This window comes from Tamandua tetradactyla, chromosome 1, assembly GCF_023851605.1.
Source record: "Tamandua tetradactyla isolate mTamTet1 chromosome 1, mTamTet1.pri, whole genome shotgun sequence".
In the NCBI taxonomy this organism is placed as follows: Eukaryota; Metazoa; Chordata; class Mammalia; order Pilosa; family Myrmecophagidae; genus Tamandua; species Tamandua tetradactyla.
In genome coordinates this window covers 64,836,256-64,859,088 of record NC_135327.1, presented here as the reverse complement: position 1 = coordinate 64,859,088, position 22,833 = coordinate 64,836,256, and the positions used below count along the sequence as shown (strand labels likewise).

The 22,833-nt window shown below is 40.8% G+C and overlaps 1 protein-coding gene across 3 annotated transcripts in view; it reads left to right on the top strand.

Annotated features, from left to right (window-relative positions):
• Window positions 1-3,139: 3,139 nt before the first annotated feature.
• The window catches only part of URGCP (upregulator of cell proliferation), a 65,697-nt gene continuing 46,003 nt past the window's right edge, over window positions 3,140-22,833 (top strand). The window contains exon 1 of one of the 3 annotated variants that reach the window (XM_077117906.1): window positions 3,140-3,210. In XM_077117906.1, coding sequence (XP_076974021.1) covers window positions 3,197-3,210 — 14 coding nt within the window. In that variant the 5' untranslated portion in view covers window positions 3,140-3,196. The remainder of the gene's footprint in view (window positions 3,211-22,833) is intronic. The other 2 variants (XM_077117913.1, XM_077117921.1) reach the window with 2 other exon arrangements.

Below are 22,833 nucleotides of genomic sequence, written 5' to 3'. Positions count from 1 at the left end.
TTTACGCTTGTGTTTGGGGAAAGCATGGCTGCTGGGTAAGCATTTGGAAGGGGTGAGGCTGCTGCTACACCAGTCCCAGAGGACAATCCATCATTCCATAGATGACTCTCAGAACTTGAAATCGAATGGAGTATGCCCTGCTGGGTTTTGCAATTTCTCCCTATGGGAATGGGAATGTTAATCCTATACCTCTCCCTTCTTTGTGTACTGGAAGCAGATATCTTGTTCTATAGGTTTCATAGGTTCACAGATGGAGGAGAATTGTGCCCCAGGACAGAACATACCTATAAGTGATTTTGGTAAGATTTTGCAGTAAGCATTGTTTCTGAAATGACTTAAGGTTTTTGGGATACTGTGAGTGGAATTAATGTGTTTTGCATAAGGGACATGTCTTTTTGGGTCCAGAGGGTGAAGTGTGGTGGTTTGAAGCCATAGGTATCCCAGAAAACTTTTTCTTAAATTTAATCCATTCTTATGGGTATGAACCCATTGTAAGTAGGACCTTTTGATGAAGCTACTTCAGTTAAGGTGTATCCTGGTTTGACTCTGTTACATACCCCAGGGAAGCCTATGTTCTTTTAATTCATCCCTTTGGGTACAGAGCTATTGTAGGTAGGAATTTTAGCTTAGGTTGTTCCCATGGAGATGTGATCCAGCCCATTCAAGGTGGGTCTTAATTCCCTTTCTGGAGTGCTTTATGAGAGGTAAAAAGAGACATTTTGGAGACGGCTCAGAGAAACAAATGCCCTGTGAGAAACAAGCAAGGACCTACAGGAGCTGAGAGACCCATTTGGAAACTAGAACAGGAGAGAAGGACCAGGAAACATTGCCATGTGCCTTCCTGTGTGACAGAGGAACCCTGGATGCCAGCAGCCTTTCCTCAGAGAAGGTATTGTCATGCTGATGACTTGATTTGAACATTTAACAGCCTTAGAACTGTAAACTTGTAACCTAATAAATCCCTATCTGAAAAAGCCAACCCATTTCTGGTATACTGCATTCTGGCAGATTTAGCAAACCGAAACCAGGTGTGACCCACCTCATTCAGGATGGGTCTTGATCTTATTACTGGAGTCCTTTACAACAGATTGAAAATTAGACACAGAGAGAGAAAGCCACAGAGGCAAGAAGTTGAAATCAGTGAAACCTGGAAGAGAAGGAAGAGACCAGCAGACACCGCCATGTGCCTTTCCATGTGGCAGAGGAGCCAAGGATTGCTAGTAGCCAGCTGCAGAATGCGGGTCTCTGGGAAAGAAAGCATTGCCTTGATAATGCCTTGATTGGACTTTCTTTTAGCTTCAAAACCATAAGCTAATAAATTCCCATGGTTTAAGTCAACATATTGCATGGTATTTGCTTGAGCAGCCTAGGAAGCTAGAAAAGCTTAATAAAAAAGGAAATTACCTGAACTCCCTAATTCCAGTGGCACAATGCATCCTTCCACCAGGCCATTTAGATGTTGCCTTTTCCTGAAAACCCTTCCTAATCCTGTTTTTTCTGGGATTTCGGTCTTTGGCTGTACATATCATCTCGAAACTACTGACCATTAATTATTTTCTGAATTCAAGGCAACAGTCAGTAGTGAGCTTCCATTATACCAAAGAAGACCAGGATGCTCAGAAAAGTAGAATGGCTTCTCTGAAAGGGAAAGTCTGGCAGAAAAAATATTAATCACTTTACAAACATAACTCATTTAATCCTCATAGAAAGAAAGGAACTTAAACCCATTTTTCAAGTGAGAAAACTGTGGTTTTGGGCAGGTTCTATCTTGTCTAAGGTCATAGAGCTGTAAGTCATTTTCTGGCTCCAGTGCCAAGGATTTCAGTCACTACTTTGATTTTCCCTATTATTAGGAGTAAAAATAATAACAAAATAATAATTATTAATACTTATTACTTTAAAAATTAAAAATAATTTAATTTAATGGGCCCGGGGAGCACTCAGAGTCAAAACACACACACACACACACACACACACACACACACACACACAGAGAAAACAACAACGAAAAAACCCATGCCCTACTTCTTCTTTGAATTCTCTCTTGAGTTTCCTCTTTCTCTTTTGAAATTTGAAATCCCCACCAAGGCAATTGACCTAGTAACCGATCAAGCTCCTAATTCATTAGGTTTGACCCAATACAAAATAAAGCCCACCTGCCCTAAACCCGCCCCCTATAAGACAGACAAACCCTTGTCCAATCAATAAGAGTCAAACTAACTTCCTTTTTATGTCTAGAAAAATCATTTGCCATCCCTAGAACCCGGAAGCTGCTTCTGGTCTTGCAAGTGATCTGGCTTTCTTTGCTGCAGCAAAACTTTGGTGGCCCGAATAAAATGCTGCAGTCTGCAAACTCGACTCTGATTTGTCGTTCAACAATATAACGCAAAAATGCTATCAACAATAGTTTTTATTTGCCCAGAGATTTTTACTAATGTTTTCACTTAAAAGATCTGTTATCTCATTTTTCAGAGGCTTGAGGCACAAAAATTACATACTGCCTGTGGGTGGTACTATGAAATCCCTCCTCCCCGCACCGCTGGAATTCTAGTCTCATTGTTATATTATGTTATAGTATTATTACTATTGCTAACCGATACAATGTAAAGAAGAATAAAAATGTCTTATATTCCTTAGGGCTTCACAATGCAATTTTACACACATTTTACAAAGGATAACAGAGGCTCAGAGAGGCAACTTATCCAAGACCACACAGAAAGTAACCAGGAAGGATAGGGTTGTTTCATAATAATAACAATGCCTTACATTCCAGGACTCAACAAAAGGCTTTTCTTAAGGAAATTAAACCCTAATCGCAGAGAGACCTGGCATTGGCCCGGGTTTGTAGCTGGTTCGTGGCCCCGAGGCAGTGCGGACTCGGCGTCAGGGCAGGCTGGGGCAGTGGGAAGACCCTGGCCCCGAATTCCCCCAACCCTGCTCTACCCAGGGACCCCCGACCCTTCCCGGCCCCCGGAACCTCCCGGTTGGTCCCACCTCCACTCTAGGCCCTGACCCGCCCCGGGCCTTGCCCGCCTGGGCCCGACCCTCGCTTGGCTCCCGAACCCCTATCCCCACCCCCGCCTGGAGCGCGGCCGGCCGCCCGGCGGACGGGCTGGCGGACTGAGGCCCCTCCCCGGCGCGGAGTCGCCGCGCGGAGGAAGCGGAGGAGGTGCCGCGCCGAGACCTCGCCGCGCTCATGGCGTCTCCCGGGTGAGTGTGGCGATCCGAGGGTCGGGCCGCGCTGTCCGCTGCGGGAACCCGAGACAGACGGGCCGGGGGACCGCGAGTCTCGGACCCGGCCTCAGACCCCGACCCGAGGGGCGTCCGCGCTGGCCCTACCGCGCCACGGCCCGGCGACCCTTCCGGCCGGGATCCGTCCCCGCCGACCTTGGGCGGGCGCGGCGGGCGCTGCGGAGTGGGAGCCGTCGGGCGGCCCCTGGTGTGGGAGCGGCCCCGGCGCCGCCGCGGGCGGGGAGGGCCGGGGCCGGGGTCCGAACGCAGCCAGCGCGGCAGGGGCGCGAGGGAGACCTGCGCGCCAGGCCGGGGGTGGAGGGCGAGGTGTGGGGCCTGGGCCGCGGGTGGCGGGGTGCGGGGCCCGGTTGGCAGGGTCCCGAGCCTGGGGTGGGGTCCGCGGGGCCTCGGCTGGCGGGGTGCGGGCCTTGGGGCCTGGCGCGGGGCCTTGGGGCGGGCGGGGAGATGTGTCATCGCATCGCCTGGGGAGCTGTGCGGAGGCCTGGAAACGGCTTCACGGCGGGTGCCGAAAACGCAGGGCCCCTAGTTCCTGGCCTCTATCTTAATTTTTCAACTTTACACCCGTTGGGAGTTGGTGTCCGGTTTTCACAGTCGTTAGGACGTATCCTGAATGTCACCGAGTCCGGCAAGAGCCGCTTCCAGGATCTCCTGGGGTCTGCGCTGTTACCCACGGCCCTTCCTCAGGGAGGCTGTGCTTTTCTGACATCGCCTTCATTTTACTTTTTTACTTGATAAAGTGTTCTTTCTTTTACGAAATGATATTGACACACATCATTTGTTATTTAAAGGAAAAAAATCCTCACTTGGCAAAATAAAATTTCTAGCCATCCGTTATCCTTTTTTTTGTTTTGATAATTTAATAGGTCATGAGATCTGTGATTGACAGGTTTTCATCCTACACCATCATTTTAGGAAAGTTAGACCCCAAGGTCATTAGTTTGATTGGTAAAATTCTTCATTTGACTGTTGTTCATCATTCAGAGAGTCTTAGACCTGGTGACTGGGATAGCAATGAAAGTTGTATGTCTTTATAGCCCACAAGGGCTTTTCTGGGTATTACTAGCAGGCTTGTGGATCACTGCAGGATTATGGCTTTTTCCCAGTTAAGAGCAGAGCTGTGGAATGAATTGGCTCCAGGAAATGAGTTTTAAAAAGTATGTGGGGATTTGAACCCGGACCTCCAGGCTCCAGTCATGTCTTGGCATCTCCTTGCTGCGTTTCTGGAATTGGGGAGTGGTCATCACTCCTGGTACTGGGTCTTTTCATTGCCAACTGAGTACCCAGTACTTTGAGCTTATAAACAGAATAAACGACAGCCCATCCCTAGAAAGTCGGCCAGTTCAACAGGGGTTCAAGGTCCCACTGCATTCCTGCCCTACTTGTCAGGGAAGGGTGAGGTAGGGTGGACCTTGGGACAGCAGTGACCATGGCATCTGAGCCTGTGTAGGGCTGACATGATTCTTTCCTTAAAAATTGTGATGCATTTTGGCTGGTGAGGTCAGGAAAGGCAGTTGGCACCCAGTCACACTGCTTGGAGGTGGGTTAGAGGTGAACTTCATGCTAGGTGGTCCCCTTTTGTGAGCCAAATAGGGCCCAAGTTATTCCCTGCAGAAAACAGTGTTCAATTTAATATTTTAGATCTTTGAGCTACCTCATGAGTCCGCATTCTGAGGTAATCTGTTATCTTCTGAGGGGGAATCCATTGTGAAGCTGGGGTCAAAACTTTATTTCATTTTATGGGGAAAAGTATGCATTTATTTGGTATATACACATTTGGGACTCGGGCAGACATAACCACTGGACAGGCTTCCCTGGGAGATCAGAGTCCATCAGGGAGTCAGCATTTCCTGAGGTCCTCTGGCCTGTCTCACTGAGTCAATCAGCAAACATGAAGCCTATTTGACTAAGTGTGATGGGGAACAAGTCAGAGATACAGGGCAGAGGTGGAAGGAAATGATTTCTGACTGGACTGTTCATCAAGAAGGAGTCTCCCAAACCGGTGCTCTTTCCTATATGACCATCTCCATGAGATGGTAGGGAAAGAAAGAAGAAATCCTGACATTTTCTGAGGTCTTAACTAATTTGCTAGGCATTATGCTAAAAGCCATCAAAAGAAAAGACAAGTGTTTGAGAGAGGACCCACAACCATTTGGAGCTAAGTGGAGACAAGGCCAGGGCAGGAGAATGGTGCAGGTCTGTGGGACCTGGCCTTCAGGCTGCATTAGGACCTCTTTTGTGGATAGTGAGGTCTCACTGAGGCTGGTTTTAAGTGGGGAAATGGCATTATCACATAGGAACCTTTAGGAAAATCCACCTGACAGCCGTGTGGAGGAGGCAGTGAAATTAAGAGAGATGGAGGACAAGTGCCATCAGCTCATCAACCTGTTACCATCTGGTTTCTATCCCTGCCCTCTTCTGAAATTGCAGAAAGAGCAATTTCAGAAGAATGTGACAGTTTTTTACCAGCTCCCACTTCTTATAGCTTTCTTTCTTATCTTTAACCCTTGCCTAGTTTTCTTGCAAATGCTCAGTCTGCGACTTAATTGCCTGACCAGCTCCTCTGTGCACTGCTCCAACTTTCCTTGGGCTCTGTGGTCATTGTTTGCTGCATTCTCTCTGCATGACAGCATCCACTCTGTGGCATTAATGTCATTTAAAATATCAGGTGTTCTTATCTTAGGGTCTACAATTTAACGGTTGAGCTTCTGGGGTCCTTCCTTGTGTTTGTGGTTCATATATTTTCTTAGGATGAAAGTCTGTAACCTTCATCAGATTCTTTTTTTTTTTTTTTTAGCACTTTTATTCGTATACCATATAATCCATCCAAGGTATACAATGAGTGGCTCTAAGTATTTTCACAGAGTTGTGCATTCATCACCACAGTACATTGCTCCAAAAAAAAAATCCTATACCCTGTATACCCTTCTGTTGTTCACCCATCATTGGTAAGGTAACTTTGTTACAATTTATGAAAGATATTACAATATTACTGTTAACTATAGTCCATAGTTTGCATTAGTATATTTTTCCCCATATGCCATCCTGTTATGAATACCTTAAGTAGTGAGGTACATTTGTTCTAGTTCGTATAAGAACATTTTTATGTTTGTACAATTAACCCCAGTCATCATCCTCTACAGGATTCTCTGTTAAACAGTCCCATGTTCTGTCATCTAGCTTTCCTTTTAGTGGCATACTTGATCCTAAACTTTCCCTTTCAACCGTAATCACACCCACAATTTAGTGCTGTTAATGACACAGTAAATCGCTATCGTCACCTCTATCCTTTTCCCAACATTTATAGTCAACCTTGTTAAAAATTCTTCATCAGATCCTTCTTGAAGGGGCTTTTAGCCTTAATGTTACAACCACCTATGCTCCTGAATTTCCCAGATTTGCATTTCCAACTGCAGTAGCTGTACTTCCCTAAAGGGATAGCTCCTGAAGCTTCCATAACAAACCTGGCTTACCTGTGTAGAAAATATTGTTGGTTGTTTTTGCATTTTTTTTTTTCAGATTATTTGATGGATGATTTGAGAAACAAAAAAAGTAGAAAACAAAATAAAAATAGAATATAATCTGAGTGAACTAAGGTCATCACCCTTAAAATCTTGTGTATTTTTAATTTTAAATGAGAGCCAGCTTTATAGACACAACAAAATTGCCCCTCCCCACCTTATTTTGGCAGGCCTCCTTCTAGACCATTTTTTTTTGCATTTACGTATTGTTTGTTTTTTGCTCTGTTTTTGTTTTTATGTGTGTGGATTTTTAAAAAACTAAATGCTATTGTTTTGCAGTTTATTCACTCAACAGTATGCCTTGGAATTCTTTACATGTCAGAACAAGAAACATCTCTACCAAAATTTTAACAGTATTATTCCGTGATATGATTACTATTATTTTGTTAAGAATGTTTCTACGTTGTTTTTTTCTGTTAGGAAGATGCCACACATTTGTGTCTCCTTCCAGATGTATTAAAGTGTTTTTCTAGAGTAGATACAAAGAATTGGACTTCTTAGTCAGACACCCTGCCTATTTTTTAATTGATACTATCAAATTATCCTAATAAATGGTTATGCCTTACCCTTCCACCTCCATATTTAAAGGGTTCCCTGCACCTCCAACACAGGACAACGTCAGACTTTAAGAGTTTTGCCGTCTGATGGATGAAAAATTAGATCTCATCTTTATTTGCATTTTTCTTGCTTGCTGGTGAGGCTGAATATCTTTTTACTTCTTTTGCCTTTCATATGTCCTCCTTTTGGGTATTTTATGGTTTAACTTTTCTTACTGATTTGCAGGGATTCTTTATATGATTGAATATTGATTGCTTGTCTTTGTCATTTTTTAAAACTTTTTTATTGTATAGTATAACATATATACAAAGCAAAGAAAGGAAAAAGCATTAGTTTTCAAAGCACTCTTCAACAAGTAGTTACAGGACAGATCCTAGAGTTTGTTGTGGGTTACCATACAATCCTCTCAGATTTTTCCTTCTAGCTGTTCCAGAATTAGGAGGCTAGAAGGAATAAATGTTTCTTTTTATCATCACGAATTACTTTTTTTCCTTTTCTTGTGAAAAATAATATAAAAAAGACAATAAATTTCAAAGCACAGCACAAAACTTAATTGTAGAACACATTTCAGAGTTTGGTACGGGTTACAATTCCCCAATTTTCGGATTTTACTTCTAGCTGCTCTAAGATACTGGAGACCAAAAGAATGATTTTTAATGATTCAGCAATCATATCTGTTTGTTAAACCCTTCCTTCTCTGTATAACTCCACCATCACCTTTGATCTTTCTATCCCACTCTTTAGGGGTATTTGGGCTATGGTCATTCTAACTTCTTCCTGTTGGAAGAGGCTGTCACTAGTATGGGTTAGGGAGAGGGAACTAGCTGGTATTCTGAAGAGGTTGGGCCCTCTGTCATTTTTGTGGTACATTTAGTCCTGAAGCCTATTGAAATTAATTGTGTAACGAATGATGTGAGAAAGACTTCTTCTACGCACCCACCAGCTCTCACCCCATTTATTGACTAGTCCCTTCTCTCTCTACTGATTTGAAATGTCTCTTTCATAATAGGTTCAAATTTTCATAGACACGCTGTTTTAATTGCCTCCTGTTCACCCCATTGGTGAGGAGGGGATTCCCCCTCTAGGGTTCTGGGGATTGGCTGAGCACTTGACACTGGACAGGTGAGACAGAAGGCACTTTATTAATTACATAGACTCACAGCCTGGAGGCAGAAGAGGATAGTGCCTGCCCCCCAGGGGGTTGCACTTGGGAACAGAGCCAACAATCCAGGGCTGTGGGATGCAGGCTTTGTAGTATCAAAAGGGTGGGGTGACCCCTGATTCCTACCGAAGAAGGTGATTGTCTTGTTTGAATAATTCCCCAGGCTGGCAGGGAAATGAAACTACTGGGAATACTTGGAAGTGTGCCATGTCCCCTTGACAAGGAAGGTTTTTGGTTAAGAGACTTATCTTGGGGAGTCTGAATGGGGGGATGGTAGGAAATTGCAGTGAGACCATTCAAGGCCCTCTGAGCAGTGTATAATATTGAACCTAAAGCTTCACCCTTACTCCTAATGATGTCAATTTAAACCTCGGTGACAGCTGAAACTTCTAGGGTGTAGGGGAGGTGCATCACTGGGAAGCAAAGTAGGCACTTGTGGGCCTTGTGATAAGGCTGTCACAAAAAACATGAACTTTAGAGGTACTCTCCTTTATAGCTAATAAAGCCAATTGAGAGACCTGGGTGGCGTTGGTGGGGTAGGGACTGTCCCTATGGAGTATGAATTTAGACTAATTAATGCCTGTGGCATTAGTGAACCTAGTGCCATTTTGTAACTTAAATAGGAGCTCTTTGAGAAGCTTTTCAATTAAACTGGTTGCCTGGGGCCTGTGGGGAGTCATTGCCTCCTTCAAGAGCCCAGCATTGTGGAGTCTGAAAGGTGAAATGTGTGCCTTGGTCACTATGGTCAAGTCTGGAACTATGAAGGCGATATGGTGTCCTAGTGAGGCATTAACTTGTGGCTATAGTATACATCTGGAGAGAGTATGTGGACCTGGATTTATATTTTAGATATCTGTGCGACAAGGGATTCCTGAAGTTCTTTATGACAAAGGGGGCAACTCTTAGGCAATGGTTCGAGACGGGGACAGTCATTGGGCAGTCATCAATGCTATGTTTGGGCAATTGTGGTGACCCTGGGATTCCATCCTTTCTCAGGGGTAAGAGATGAAAAGCAGCCACTTTCCACTGAGCTCCATCAAGTATGATTGTGGCAATGTGTACATGAAGTGTACAGACTCCCAGTGTTGGCCATTCAATTCATCCTAAGGGGCTCTTTAAGTAGCCAAGGGGTCTGGGAGAAGGGTGACCTCCATAATCAGGGTATCTGGCAAGGGACTCAGAATAGGGGACTCTTGCAGGTGGAATAAGCTAGAGTACCCAAGCTTAGTTCCATCCTGTAGTAAGGAGGTCTTGCCAGCTTGGTGGCTGAGCTTGTAGTATGCTGCTTTCGTGACCCAAGACATAATGGACAGCTGGGTACAGAGAATCTCTTTTTCCAGCAGTTGCCACTTCACTGGCATATAGCATAGGCCCCAGAAGGGGAGTTTCTTGCATCATAAGTCCATGGGTAACTAATGCCATTGTGAATGGTCTAGAGACTCCAGGAAGCATGAGTGGAAGTTACTTAAGCCTCCGCAATGAAAATACCTATGGGGTATTGAGAATGTCTCTTGTAGGGCAGTTTGGACATTCCTGGTAGGCAGATTTGCAAGTAACAGCATCAGTGAAATTAAGAAAAATTTCTAGATGAGGAATGTGTTGCCTGCAGAACCCAAAGAGGCCTAAAAGTACTTGTTTTAACACTGTGGGTGCTGAGAGGGTCAGTAACTGTTTCCTTGACTGTCAGAGATGGAGCAGCTCTTGGCTTATCAACACTTCTCAGGAAGTTTACAGAGGTGAGATTTTTTGGCAGTATTTTTATGTCCTGAAGAAGTGTGTCAGGTGAATGTTCTCAGAGAAGGACGTCACTGATGTAATGTCATACCTGTGTTCCTGGAGAAAGTTGTAGACAATATCTTCCCTGCAAAGGTCTGTGTAATGATAATACTGTAGGTAGCCAGGTAAAGGTGTATCATGTCCCTTTGGAAGTAAAGACAAAGTATGACTCAGAAGCTATTGCAGTAGGCACTGAATAGAACATGTTAGCCAAATTGATAATAGCCAAATATATCTGTTGCTGAATCATTGTTGGCAAAAAAAAAATCTTCTTGCTTATTGGGTTGAGTCAGTTTCAATAATAATGAGTATTTGGTATGGGGCCTCAATGAATGGGACCACAGCAGTAAGACTGTAAGGTTGCCTTCTTTCCAAATTTAAGAGCAGGCCAATTGGGTTGATAAATGGAGAAGCAGTGGGGATAATTATCCCTTCATTAAACAGGTCATATACACTGATTTCCATCCTTGAAAACCCAGTTTTGATTTATATTGCCATGTTAACTATTATAATTGGAGGGCTGATGAGGTCCCATTTTTTTTTTATTAATTAACAGAAAAAAAGAAATTAACCCAACATTTAGAAATCATACCATTCTACATATGCAATCAGTAATTCTTAACATCATCACATAGATGCATGATCATCGTTTCTTAGTACATTTGCATCGGTTTAGAAGAACTAGCAATACAACCGAAAAAGATATAGAATGTTAATATAGAGAAAAAAAAATAAAAGTAATAATAGTAAGAACAAAACAAAACAAAACAAAACAAAAACCTATAGCTCGGATGGATGCAGCTTCATTCAGTGTTTTAACATGATTACTTTACAATTAGGTATTATTGTGCTGTCCATTTTTGAGTTTTTGTATCTAGTCCTGTTGTACAGTCTGTATCCCATCAGCTCCAATTACCCATTATCTTACCCTGTTTCTAACTCCTGCTGAACTCTGTTACCAATGACATATTCCAAGTTTATTCTCAAATGTCGATTCACATCATTGGGACCATACAGTATTTGTCTTTTAGTTTTTGGCTAGACTCACTCAGCATAATGTTCTCTAGGTCCATCCATGTTATTACGTGCTTCATGATTTTATCCTGTCTTAAAGCTGCATAATATTCCATCGTATGTATATACCACAGTTTGTTTAGCCACTCGTCTGTTGATGGACATTTTGGCTGTTTCCATATCTTTGAAATTGTAAATAACGCTGCTATAAACATTGGTGTGCAAATGTCCATTTGAGTTTTTGCCCTTAATTCCTTTGAGTAGATTCCCAGCAATGGTATTGCTGGGTCGTATGGCAATTTTATATTCAGCTTTTTGAGGAACCGCCAAACTGCCTTCCACAGTGGTTGCATCATTTGACATTCCCACCAACAGTGGATAAGCGTGCCTCTTTCACCGCATCCTCTCCAGCACTTGTCATTTTCTGTTTTGTTGATAATGGCCATTCTGGTGGGTGTGAGATGATATCTCATTGTGGTTTTGATTTGCATTTCTCTAATGGCCAGGGACATTGAGCATCTCTTCATGTGCCTTTTGGCCATTTGTATTTCCTCCTCTGAGAGGTGTCTATTCAAGTCTTTTTCCCATTTTGTAATTGGGTTGGCTGTCTTTTTGTTGTTGAGTTGAACAATCTCATTATAAATTCTGGATATTAGACCTTTATCTAATATGTCGTTTCCAAATATTGTTTCCCATTGTGTAGGCTGTCTTTCTACTTTCTTGATGAAGTTCTTTGATGCACAAAAGTGTTTAATTTTGAGGAGTTCCCATTTATTTATTTCCTTTTTCAGTGCTCTTGCTTTAGGTTTAAGGTCCATAAAACTGCCTCCAATTGTAAGATTCATAAGATATCTCCCTACATTTTCCTCTAACTGTTTTATGGTCTTAGACCTAATGTTTAGATCTTTGATCCACTTTGAGTTAACTTTTGTGTAGGGTGTGAGATATGGGTCTTCTTTCATTCTTTTGCATATGGATATCCAGTTCTCTAGGCACCATTTATTGAAGAGACTGTTCTGTCCCAGGTGAGTTGGCTTGACTGCCTTATCAAAGATCAAATGTCCATAGATGAGAGGGTCTATATCTGAGCACTCTATTCGATTCCATTGGTCGATATATCTATCTTTATGCCAATACCATGCTGTTTTGACCACTGTGGCTTCATAATATGCCTTAAAGTCAGGCAGTGCAAGACATGAGGTCCCATTTTGTCAAACCAATGTGTAAGTGCCAAAGACTTAATTACAATTTATTACTGTTTGTACTATACCCACTATGGGGTATATTAGTACAGTCTGTACTATGATGATGCTAATTTAGGCTGGGCAGTAGTCCTAATGGATAAGATAAAGAATGCCTATTTGTCCTCTTTTATATTTAGTAGCTCTAAAATTACAGAGAATATCAGATTTAAATTTAGTGGGCTCCCTAGGTATAACTAATTTGAGCCTCTGTCTTTACTAAGTCCATGAAAGTTGCCAATTGATGCATTTCAGCAAAGGTCTTGATATCCTTGGTGTGTGTGTGTCTGGAGAGCATGTTGACAAGAGCAAAGGGAGCAGCAATACAGGAGATGGCCAAGGCTGCTACCCTTTCCTGAACAACTCTTTTAGGCAGTCAGGGTGTTGTGCATCTTTCTCCCTGAATAGGGGATCTCCTTCCTTTCTGCAAACCTCACACAGGACCGTCCCTGGGCTTGTCCTGGGAGTACACAGTCACAAACAGGTTTCCATGTGGTAGCCCCACGTAGGCACTGACAGTTATTAGGCCAGACGCAATCACCAGAAAGCTCTAGCTAGACCCTTGGTCAGCAGTACTCTGATTGGAATGTTTTGTGTAATTTTCTCCTTTACATCCTCAGAGATCACCTGCCAAACACAGGGCAAACCTGAAAGCATGTCATGCCAGAATATAGTCAGTTAACAACAAATATTGATTTGGGATGAGAATGTTTTATGGTGGGAAGATGTGGATAATTCCATCTTCAGAGGCAGTTCCATGGCAGGCCAAAGTTCAAACTGCCAGTTGGTGGTTGTGCCTCAGGTGGCCTTTATCATATCACAGAATTAGGTAGTTGGCCAAGAGTAGTTTAGCTGGTATCCTTGGCCATAGTTGGGCATTCTTAGTCATAGTTAGGCATCCTTGGGCATGGTTGAGTGTCCTTGGTCATGGTTGGGGTTTTATGGTCGTAGTTGCGCATCCTTGATTGTGGTTGGGTGTCCTTGGGCATGGTTGGGCAGCCTTTTTGGTAATGCCAGTTGTCTTAATCACCTCCTATTCACCTCTTTGGTGAGGGAGGATTCCTGCCCTAGGGTTCTGGGGATGGCTGCGCACTTGGCACCTGACATTGGATGGATGAGATTGACACAGTTTATTAGTCATGTGCGCTCATACTCCAGAGAAGGAGCTCAGTGCTTATTGTGCAAGACCACGTGGGGAGTGCAAAACAAACAGCCGAGGACTGTACGAGGCAGACATTGTAGCATTAAAAGGATGGGGTGCCCCCTGATTCCCACAGTAGGATGTGATTGGCTTGTTTGAATATTTCCCTGGGCTGGCAGGGATCTGAAGCCCACTACTTTGGGGATAAGCAGGAACGGTACCTAGTCCTACTGATAAGGAGGGTTGTTTGGGTAAGAGGCCTTATCTGCAGGAGCAAAGGAAGAAGAGAATGTGGAGTGAGGCTATTTGAAGACTTCCCAGTATCCCCCACGTGTCAAGTCAGTGTGTGCTTTGTACCTTGATTTTAGGTATTATGATAGCAGCAAACCTGTTTCTGTATCTCTTCAGATCATTTGATCTTTTTTTCTGCGTGAATGTTACAGTTTAATTTCTCTACATCATAAAAGTCTTTAGTATCTTCTGATAAAGCAAGTCTCCTTCATTCTTTTTTCGTTTTTTGGCTGACTGTTCTTGCTCATTAATTCTTCCATGTGAATTCTAGAGTTAGCTTACCAAGTTTAATGACAAATCCTATTGGAATTTTCCTTGGGACTAAATTTAATTTATGAATTTATTCTTATAGTCTTTGTCTGTTGCATATGTGTGTGTGAGATAGTTTAAAACCGAAAACAATGTACCAGTTAGAAACAACTTTTTTCATATATAAATATATTGTGGCCATTTTCCCTTACCATTACATAATGTAAAATGTGAGTTAAGCACCTTCATAATATTGAATAATTTACTTAAGTTATTCATCCATTCTCTTTCATACAGTTAGGTTGTTTCTGAAAAAAGTTTATGTATAATGCTCTGTTGAACATTTATGCAAAATCTTGGTTCATTTTTCTGATTCTTTCCTTAGAATAAAATGGAATTATTGAGTCAAGAAATTGGAAGCTAATGACATCTTCACCCAGTCTTTGAAGGTGGAAAGCTCATTCCTTATCCTTCATATTCTATTAGGCATATTTAGTACCAATTTATTTGATCCAATCAGTAACATCAACTTCTAACCGCCCACATTCCTTGACTATCATCTGATCCCCATAAGTAAACACATATGCCTCAGATTTTTGTTTCAGGAAGTATGGTCATTGTAGCACTGAAGTATTTCCTACAGTAGTCCAGGAGTGATGAAACAAGAGGTGTTCTAGAATGGAAATGGATGGAAAGGAGGAGCTTGGTCTAAGAGAGAGTAAGGGATGAATCAACAAGTCTGATCAGAAGTGGGGGAGAGGGAAAACATGAAAGACACAACAGAAGGAACTGCCGGTCTGTATGTGGGGCTGGGGAGAAAGGCTAGCTGCTTGGAAGGAACACCATGGCTTGGTGGACGAGATCATTCAATGATTGAAACACCAGGAATATGTGACTGATCAGGAATGAGTCATCAAACTGGATGACAAACCCCAGGTCAGTGGTTTCCTCTTTGGCAGGAAGAAAAGACCATATGACCAAGGACTGGGCACCCAGAAAAAAAGGAGAGCACAGCACAGGAGACAGAGTATGGTCCTTTTCCCTCTTGTGTGACCCATCAGACTCTGTGCTCTGCATGTCCCTCCTATCCCCTTCTCCATTAGCACCTAACACCTCACCTCTAAGACCTGAGATCTCCTCTACTGCCACCACCTTTCCATTCTCACCTCAGTGTCACCGCACACTGCAGTTCACAAGGATTCATTACATTTTAGCAATTAAAAGCATTTCCAATAACATTCACTCAATATTAATAAGAACCTCCAACTATATTTAAAAATAATTTTTTAGATAAATTGTAGGTTTACAGAAAAATCGTGCAGAAAATACAAAGTACTCATATATCCTCCCTCCCATGCAGTTTTCACTATTATTAACACTTTGTATTAGTGTGGAACCTTTGTTACTATTGATAAAACAGTATTCTTATAACTGCTGTTATATATTATATAATATATATAGTATGTATAATATTATATATATAGTATGTACTATTATATATTTATTATGTGTCTATAATATATATTATATTATAGTATAGTATAACTATACTATTAACTAATGAAAACATGGTTTACATTAGGGTTCACTGTTTGTTGTACAGTCCTATGATTTAAAAAAGTTTATTCTTGTAACATATTGTTCTAGTTTGCTAGCTGCCAGAATGTGATATACCAGAAATGGAATGGCTTTTAAAAGGGGGAATTTAATAAGTTGTAAGTTTACAGTTCTAAGGCCATGAAAATGTCCCGATTAAAGCAAGTCTGTAAAAATGTCCAAATTGAGGCACCCACAAGAGATTACCTTCACTCAAGAAAGGCTGATGAGGTTCAGGGTTTCTCTCTCAACTGGAAAGTCATGTGGTGAACATGGTGACATCTAAGTTCCTCTCCAGGCCTCTTGCTTCATGAGGCTCCCCAGGAGGTGTTTTCTTTCTTCATTTCCAAAGATCTCTGGCTTGTGGACCCTCTCCTTCGTGGCTCTGCCGTGTTCTGAAGCTTTCTCCAGAAATGCTTCTTCTTTTTTATTTATTTATTTATTTATTTATTTATTTATTACATGGGCAGGCACCGGGAATCGAACCCAGGTCCTTTGGCATCGCAGGCAAGAATTCTTGCCTGCTGAGCCACCGTTGCCCGCCCCATAAATGCTTCTTCTTTTAAAGGATTCTAGTAAAGGATCAAGACCCACCTAGAATGGGTGGAGTCACATCTCCCTCTATTCAAAAGTTAATATCCACAACTGGGTGAGTCACATCTCTGTGGAGATAACCTAATCAAGTTTCCAACCTGTAGTTGTACTGAATAGGGATTTGAAGAAATGGTTACTCCCACAAAATTGATTAGGATTAAACATGGTTTTTCTAGGGTACAGAAATCCTTTCAAACCGGCGCACATATATACAACTCAAAATTTCCACTTTTAATAGCAAATATATAATTCAGTGGTTTTTTTTTTAATTCAGTGGTTTTAATTGTACTTACAATGTTGTGCCTCACCACCACCTGTTACCAAAACTTTCCCATCACCCGAAGCAGAAACTCTGAACCAGTAAAGCATTAACTTCCCATTCCTTACTCCTATCCTAGCTATTGTATTCTAGTTTCTGACTCTATGAATTTACTTATTCTAATAATTTCATATCAGTGAGATCATGTATGTTTGTCCTTTTGCATCTGGCTTATTTTATTCAACATAGTATCTTCAAGGTTCATGTTGTTGCATGTATCAGAAGGTCATTCTTTTCTATGGCTGAAGAATATTCCATTGTTAATACATAAACCACGTTTATCCATTCATTGGTAACCCAAGCAACATTTGGGTTGCTTCCATCTCTTAGCAATTGTGGATAATGCCACTATGAACATTGGTGCACAAATATGTGTTTGTGTCCTTGTTTTTGGTTCTTTTGGGTATATTCCTAGAAGTCGGATTGCTGGGTTGTAGGGTAAGTCTTTAATTAGCTTTCTGAGGAACTCCCAGACTGTTTTCCACAGCAGGTGCACCTTTTTACATTCTCAGTAATAATGAACAAATGTTTCTTTTCCTGCATATCCTCTCCAACACTTGTTATTTTTCTGGGTTTTTTTTTTTTTTTGATAGAAGCCATTCTAGCGGGTATGAATTGATAAATCGTTGTGGTGTTGCTTTGCATTTCCCTGATAGCTAATGATAATGAACATCTTTTCATGTGCTTATTGGCCATTTATTCATCTTATTTGGAGTGAAGTCAAAATCTTTTGCCCATTATTAAGTTGTTTGTCTTTTTTTGTTAAGTTGAAGGATTTCTTTATGTATTCTGGATATTAAACTCTTATTGGATATGTGGTTCCCAAATATTTTATCCCATTCTATAGGTTGCCTTCTTATTTTTTGATAAAGTCCTTTGATGCACAAAAGGTTTTAATTTTGATGAAGTCCCATTTATCTATTTTATCTTTGTTGCATATGCTTTTTTTATTAATTTATTTAAAAAAACAATCGCATTCTTAACTTTTGATCATTCCATTCTACATATATAATCAGTAATTCGCAATATCATCACATAGTTGCATATTCATCATCATGATCATTTCTTGGAACTTTGCATCTATTCAGAAAAAGAAAAAGAAAACAGAAAAAAATTCATACGTACCATACCCCTCATCCCTCCCATTCATTGATCATTAGCATTTCAATCTAAATTTATTTTAATACTTGTTCCCCCTATTATTTATTTTTATTCCATATGTTTTACTCGTCTGTTGATAAGGTAGATAAAAGAAAGGTACAGGCACAAGGTTTTCACAATCACACAGTCACATTGTGAAAGCTATATCATTATACAATCATCTTCAAGAAACATGGCTACTGGAACACGCATTTTCAGGCACTTCCCTCCAGCCTCTCCACTACATCTTTACTAACAAGGTAACATCTATTTAATGCGTAAGAATAACCTCCATGATAACCTCTTGACTCTGTTTGGAATCTCTCAGCCATTGACACTTTATTTTGTCTCATTTCGCTCTTCCCCCTTTTGGTCAAGAAGATTTTCTCAATCTCTTGATGCTGAGTCTCAGCTCATTCTAGGGGTTTTCTCAATCCCTTGATGCTGAGTCTCAGCTCATTCTAATTTTTTGGTCTCACGTTGCCAGGAAGGTCCACACCCCTGGGAGTCATTCCCATGCAGACGGGGAGGGTGGTCAGTTTGCTTGTTGTGTTGGCTGGAGAGAGAGGCCATATCTGAGCATTTGTTGCATATGTTTTTAATATAAAATCTAAGAAACCATTGCCTAACACAAGGTCCTGAAGGTGAATTCCTAGGTTTTCTTCTAGGAGTTTTATAGCTTTAATACTTATATTTAGGACTTTTCTCCATTTTGAGTTACTTTTTGTATATAGTGTGAGTAGGGGACCACCTTCATTCTTTTGCTAATAGATACCCTGTTCTCTCAGCACCATTTGGTGAATAAATAATTTCGTCTTTGAATGGACTTGGCATCCTTGTCAAAAATCAGTGGGTCATAGATATGCAGGCTTATTTTTGAACTCTCAATTCTATGCATTGGTCTCTATATCCTTGTGCCAGTACCATGCTGTTTTGTTTACTGTAGCTTTGTGGTAAGTTTTAAAATTGGTACTTGTGAATCCTCCAGCTTCATTCTTCTTTTTCAAGATAGTTTGACTATTCAGGACCCCTTTCGCTTCCATATAAATGATGATTGGCTTTTCCATTTTTGCAAAGAAGGTTGTTGGAATTTTGATTGAGATTGTGTTGAGTCTGTAAATTGCCTTGAGTAAAATAGATTTTTTAACAATATTTTGTCTTCCACAAAATATTCCAAGAACACAGCATATCCTCACATTTATTTAGGTCTTCTTTGATTTTTTTTTAGCAATGTTTTATAGTGTTTCACTTACAAGTCCTTTACATCATTGGTATAATTTAGTCTTAGATATTTGATTATCTTAGGCTATTATGAATGAATTTTTTTCTTTATTTCCTCTTTAGTGTCTAGAAACTGTACTGATGTTTTCAAGTTGAGCCTGTACTCCACCATTTTGCTGAATTTGTTTATTAGCACTAATAGATTTCTTGTGGATTTTTCTGGATTTTCTCCGTATAGAATGATACCATTTTCAAGTAGTTCTTCCTTTCCAATTTGGACACTTCTTATTTCTTTTCATGCCTAATTGCCCTAGCTAGAACACTGAATATAACATTGAATAACTCTAGTGACAGTGGGCATCCATGTGTTGTTCCTGGTCTTAGAGGGAAAGCTTATAATCTTTCAGCACTGAGTATGATTTTTCCTGTTGTTTTCATATATTCCCTTTATTCTGTTGAAGGAGTATTGTACTATTTCTTATTTTCTAAGTGTTTGTATCAAGAAGGGAAGCTGGATTTTCTCAAATGCCTTTTCTGCATCAATTTAGATGGCCATGTGGGTTTTTCCCCTTTATTCTATTAATGTGATATATTACATTAATTGTTTTTCTTATGATGAACCAACCATGCATGCCTGGGATAAATCCCACTTGATAATGGTATATGGTATATAATTCTTTTAATGTGCTGTTGGATTCAGTTTGCTAGATTTTGTTGAGGTTGTTTTTGCATCTGTATTTGTAAGTTTTATTAGTCTGCTATTGTAGAACCATTTATTTCTCCCTTCAAATATGCCAGTTTTTTATTCTATATTTTGGGACTCTGCTCTTAGATACGTATTAATATAGCTGCCTTAACTCTCTTTGGTTACCGTTTGCCTGGTGTATTTTTTTTTTTCATCCTTACACTTTCTACCTACTCGTGTCTTTGAGTTTAAGGTGAGTCTCTTATAAATAGCATATAGTTGCGTCATGGTTTTGTATCCATGTTCTCTGTCTCTGTCATTTGACTGGAGAGCTGTACTGATTTGTGGCTGTTGTGTACCCCGGAAAATCCACTTTCTTTTTCCTAGTCCAATCTTGGGGGGCAGACTTATCATAGGATGGGCTTTTTTTTTTTTTTTTAATATTTTGATATTGTTCTAGTTTGTTAGCTACTGGAATGCAATATACCAGAAATGGAATGACTTTTAAAAAGGGGAATTTAATCAGATGCTAGTTTACAGTTCCAAGGCCGAGAAAATGTCCCAATTAAAACAAGTCTATAAAAATGTCCAATCTAAGGCATCCATCCAGGGAAAGATACCTTGGTTCAAGAAGGCCGATGAAGTTCAGGGTTTCTCTCAAGTGAGAAGGCACATGGAAAACACAGTCAGAGTTTCTCTCTCATCTGAAAAGGTACATGGTGAACATGGCATCATCTGCTAGCTTCTTCTCCTGGCTCCCTGTTTCATGAAGCTCCCCTGAAGACATTTTCCTTCTTCATCTCCAAAGCACTGGCTGATGGACTTTCTGCTTTGTGGTGCTGCAGCATTCTTTGCTCTCTCTGAATCTCCTTCATTCTCCAAAATGTTTCCTTTTTTATAGGACTCCAGAAACTTATCAAGACCCACCCAAGTGGGTGAAGACATGTTGTCACCTAATCCAGTTTAACAACCACTCTTAATTAAATCACATCTCCAGGGAGATGATCTAATTACAGTTTCAAACATACAGCACTGAATAGGGATTAGAAGAAATAGCTTCCTTTACAAAATGGGATTAGGATTAAAACATGGCTTTTCTAGGGTTCATATATCATTTCAAACCAGCACAGATATCTTCATGTACCATACAGTCCATCCAAAGTATAGAATCAATAGCTCCCAATATTATCACATAGTTGTATATTCATCACCATGATCATTTTTAGAACATATGCATCACTCCAGAAAAAGAAATACAAAGAAAAAAAGGAAAACCCCATTCATCTCATACTGTTTCCCCCTCCCTCTCATTGACCACTAGTATTTCAATATACCCAATTTTTTTTAATCCCTCACCACCCCCATCATATATATTTTTTACCTATGTAACCATACCCTGGATAAAAGGAGCATCAGCCACAAGGTTTTCATAGTCACATAGTCACATTGTAAAAGCTGTATAGTTATACAATCATCTTTAGGAATCAAGGCTACTGAAATACAGTTCAGCAGTTTCAGGTATTTCCTTCTAGCTATTCTTATATACTAAAAACTTAAAGGGGATACCTATATAATACATAAGAATAACCTCTTGAATCTATTTGAAATATCTCAACCACTGAAACTTTAATTTGTCTCATTTCTCTCTTCCCCCTTTTGGTCAAGAAGGCTTTCTCAGTCCCATGATGCTGGGTACTAGCTCATTCCTGGAGTCCTGTCCCACATTGCCAGGGAGATTTACACTGTGGGAGTCATGTTCCACTTAGAGGGGAGGGCAGTGAGTTCAGCTTCCTACTTGGCTTTGAGAGAGAGGCCACGTCAGAGTACGAAAAGATGTTCTCTGGGAGTGACTCTTAGGCATAATTATAAGTAGGCTTAGCTTTTCCTTTGCAGGAATAAGCTTCATAAAGGCACGCCCTAAGATCGAGGGCTAGGCCTATTAGATTAATTGTCCCCAGTGCTTGTGAGAATATCAGGAATTCCCTAGATGGGGAAGTTTAAAATTTCCTCCTTTCTCCCCTGTTCCTCAAGGGGCCTTTGCAAATATTTTTTTTGTTCTCTGCCTAAATTACTCTGGGGTGTATCGGGATATCACACTAACTTGTACAAACCAACAAGACCTCAGTCCCTATTCAAGGTTCTGTGTAGTTCTGGTATTCAAAGAAACTAACCATACAAGTTAGATTAGATAGTGTGTTACCAAAAATACAAATTTTGCACTAAATAAGCACCTCTCCCTTTAGTCTCACAAAGACATTTAAGTTTTACAATATAGACCATATCCTCCTTTACCCTGTATTCTGATACCTTAGTCTATCCAGATCAGCTTCATTCATACCTCTAGTTGAAATCTGAGCTCTTTTTTCAACTATTTGAGCAGTTGTTGTATTGGGTATTGCTGACTGTCAGAGCTTCCATGCTCTAACTCTGAGTTTCAGGTGTCACATAAATACCTGAAGTTCCAAGGAACGACTGGGTTAGACACAAGGAACTCAGCATCTCAGAATTTAGAAATAACAGTTACGACTCTAGAATAGATGTAATTGCTGTAAGAGCTTACAGTCTAGGAATCTTTACCATGGGCCTAAACCTGATAACCCATGCTCTCAACTTTAATTCTTCCAGTTTGTACATTATATTTAGTCCATATGAGTGAGGCATGATAATGTTTGTCTATTCATTTCTTATTTCATTCAACTTACTGTTCTCAAGGTTCATTGATCTAATTGCGTGCCTCACAACTTCATTCCTTCTTGCAGGCACTCAGTAGTCCGTTGCATGTATATGCTACAGTTCCTTCTTCCATGCCTCAGTTGTTGTACCCTTAGGCCACCTCCATGCATTGTGAATCACGAACACTGCCACCATAAATACCAGTGCAAAAGTCCATTCCTGTCTCCACTCTCAGTTGCTCCAAGTATACACCTAGCAGTAGGGTTGCAGGATCATATGGCAGCCCCACCCTTGGCTTCCTGTGGAACCACCACGTTGCCCTCCAGAGGGGCTGCATTCTACTTCCTTACTAACAGTGAATATGTACATCTCTCTCTCTCTTCACATTTATTCCAGCACTTGT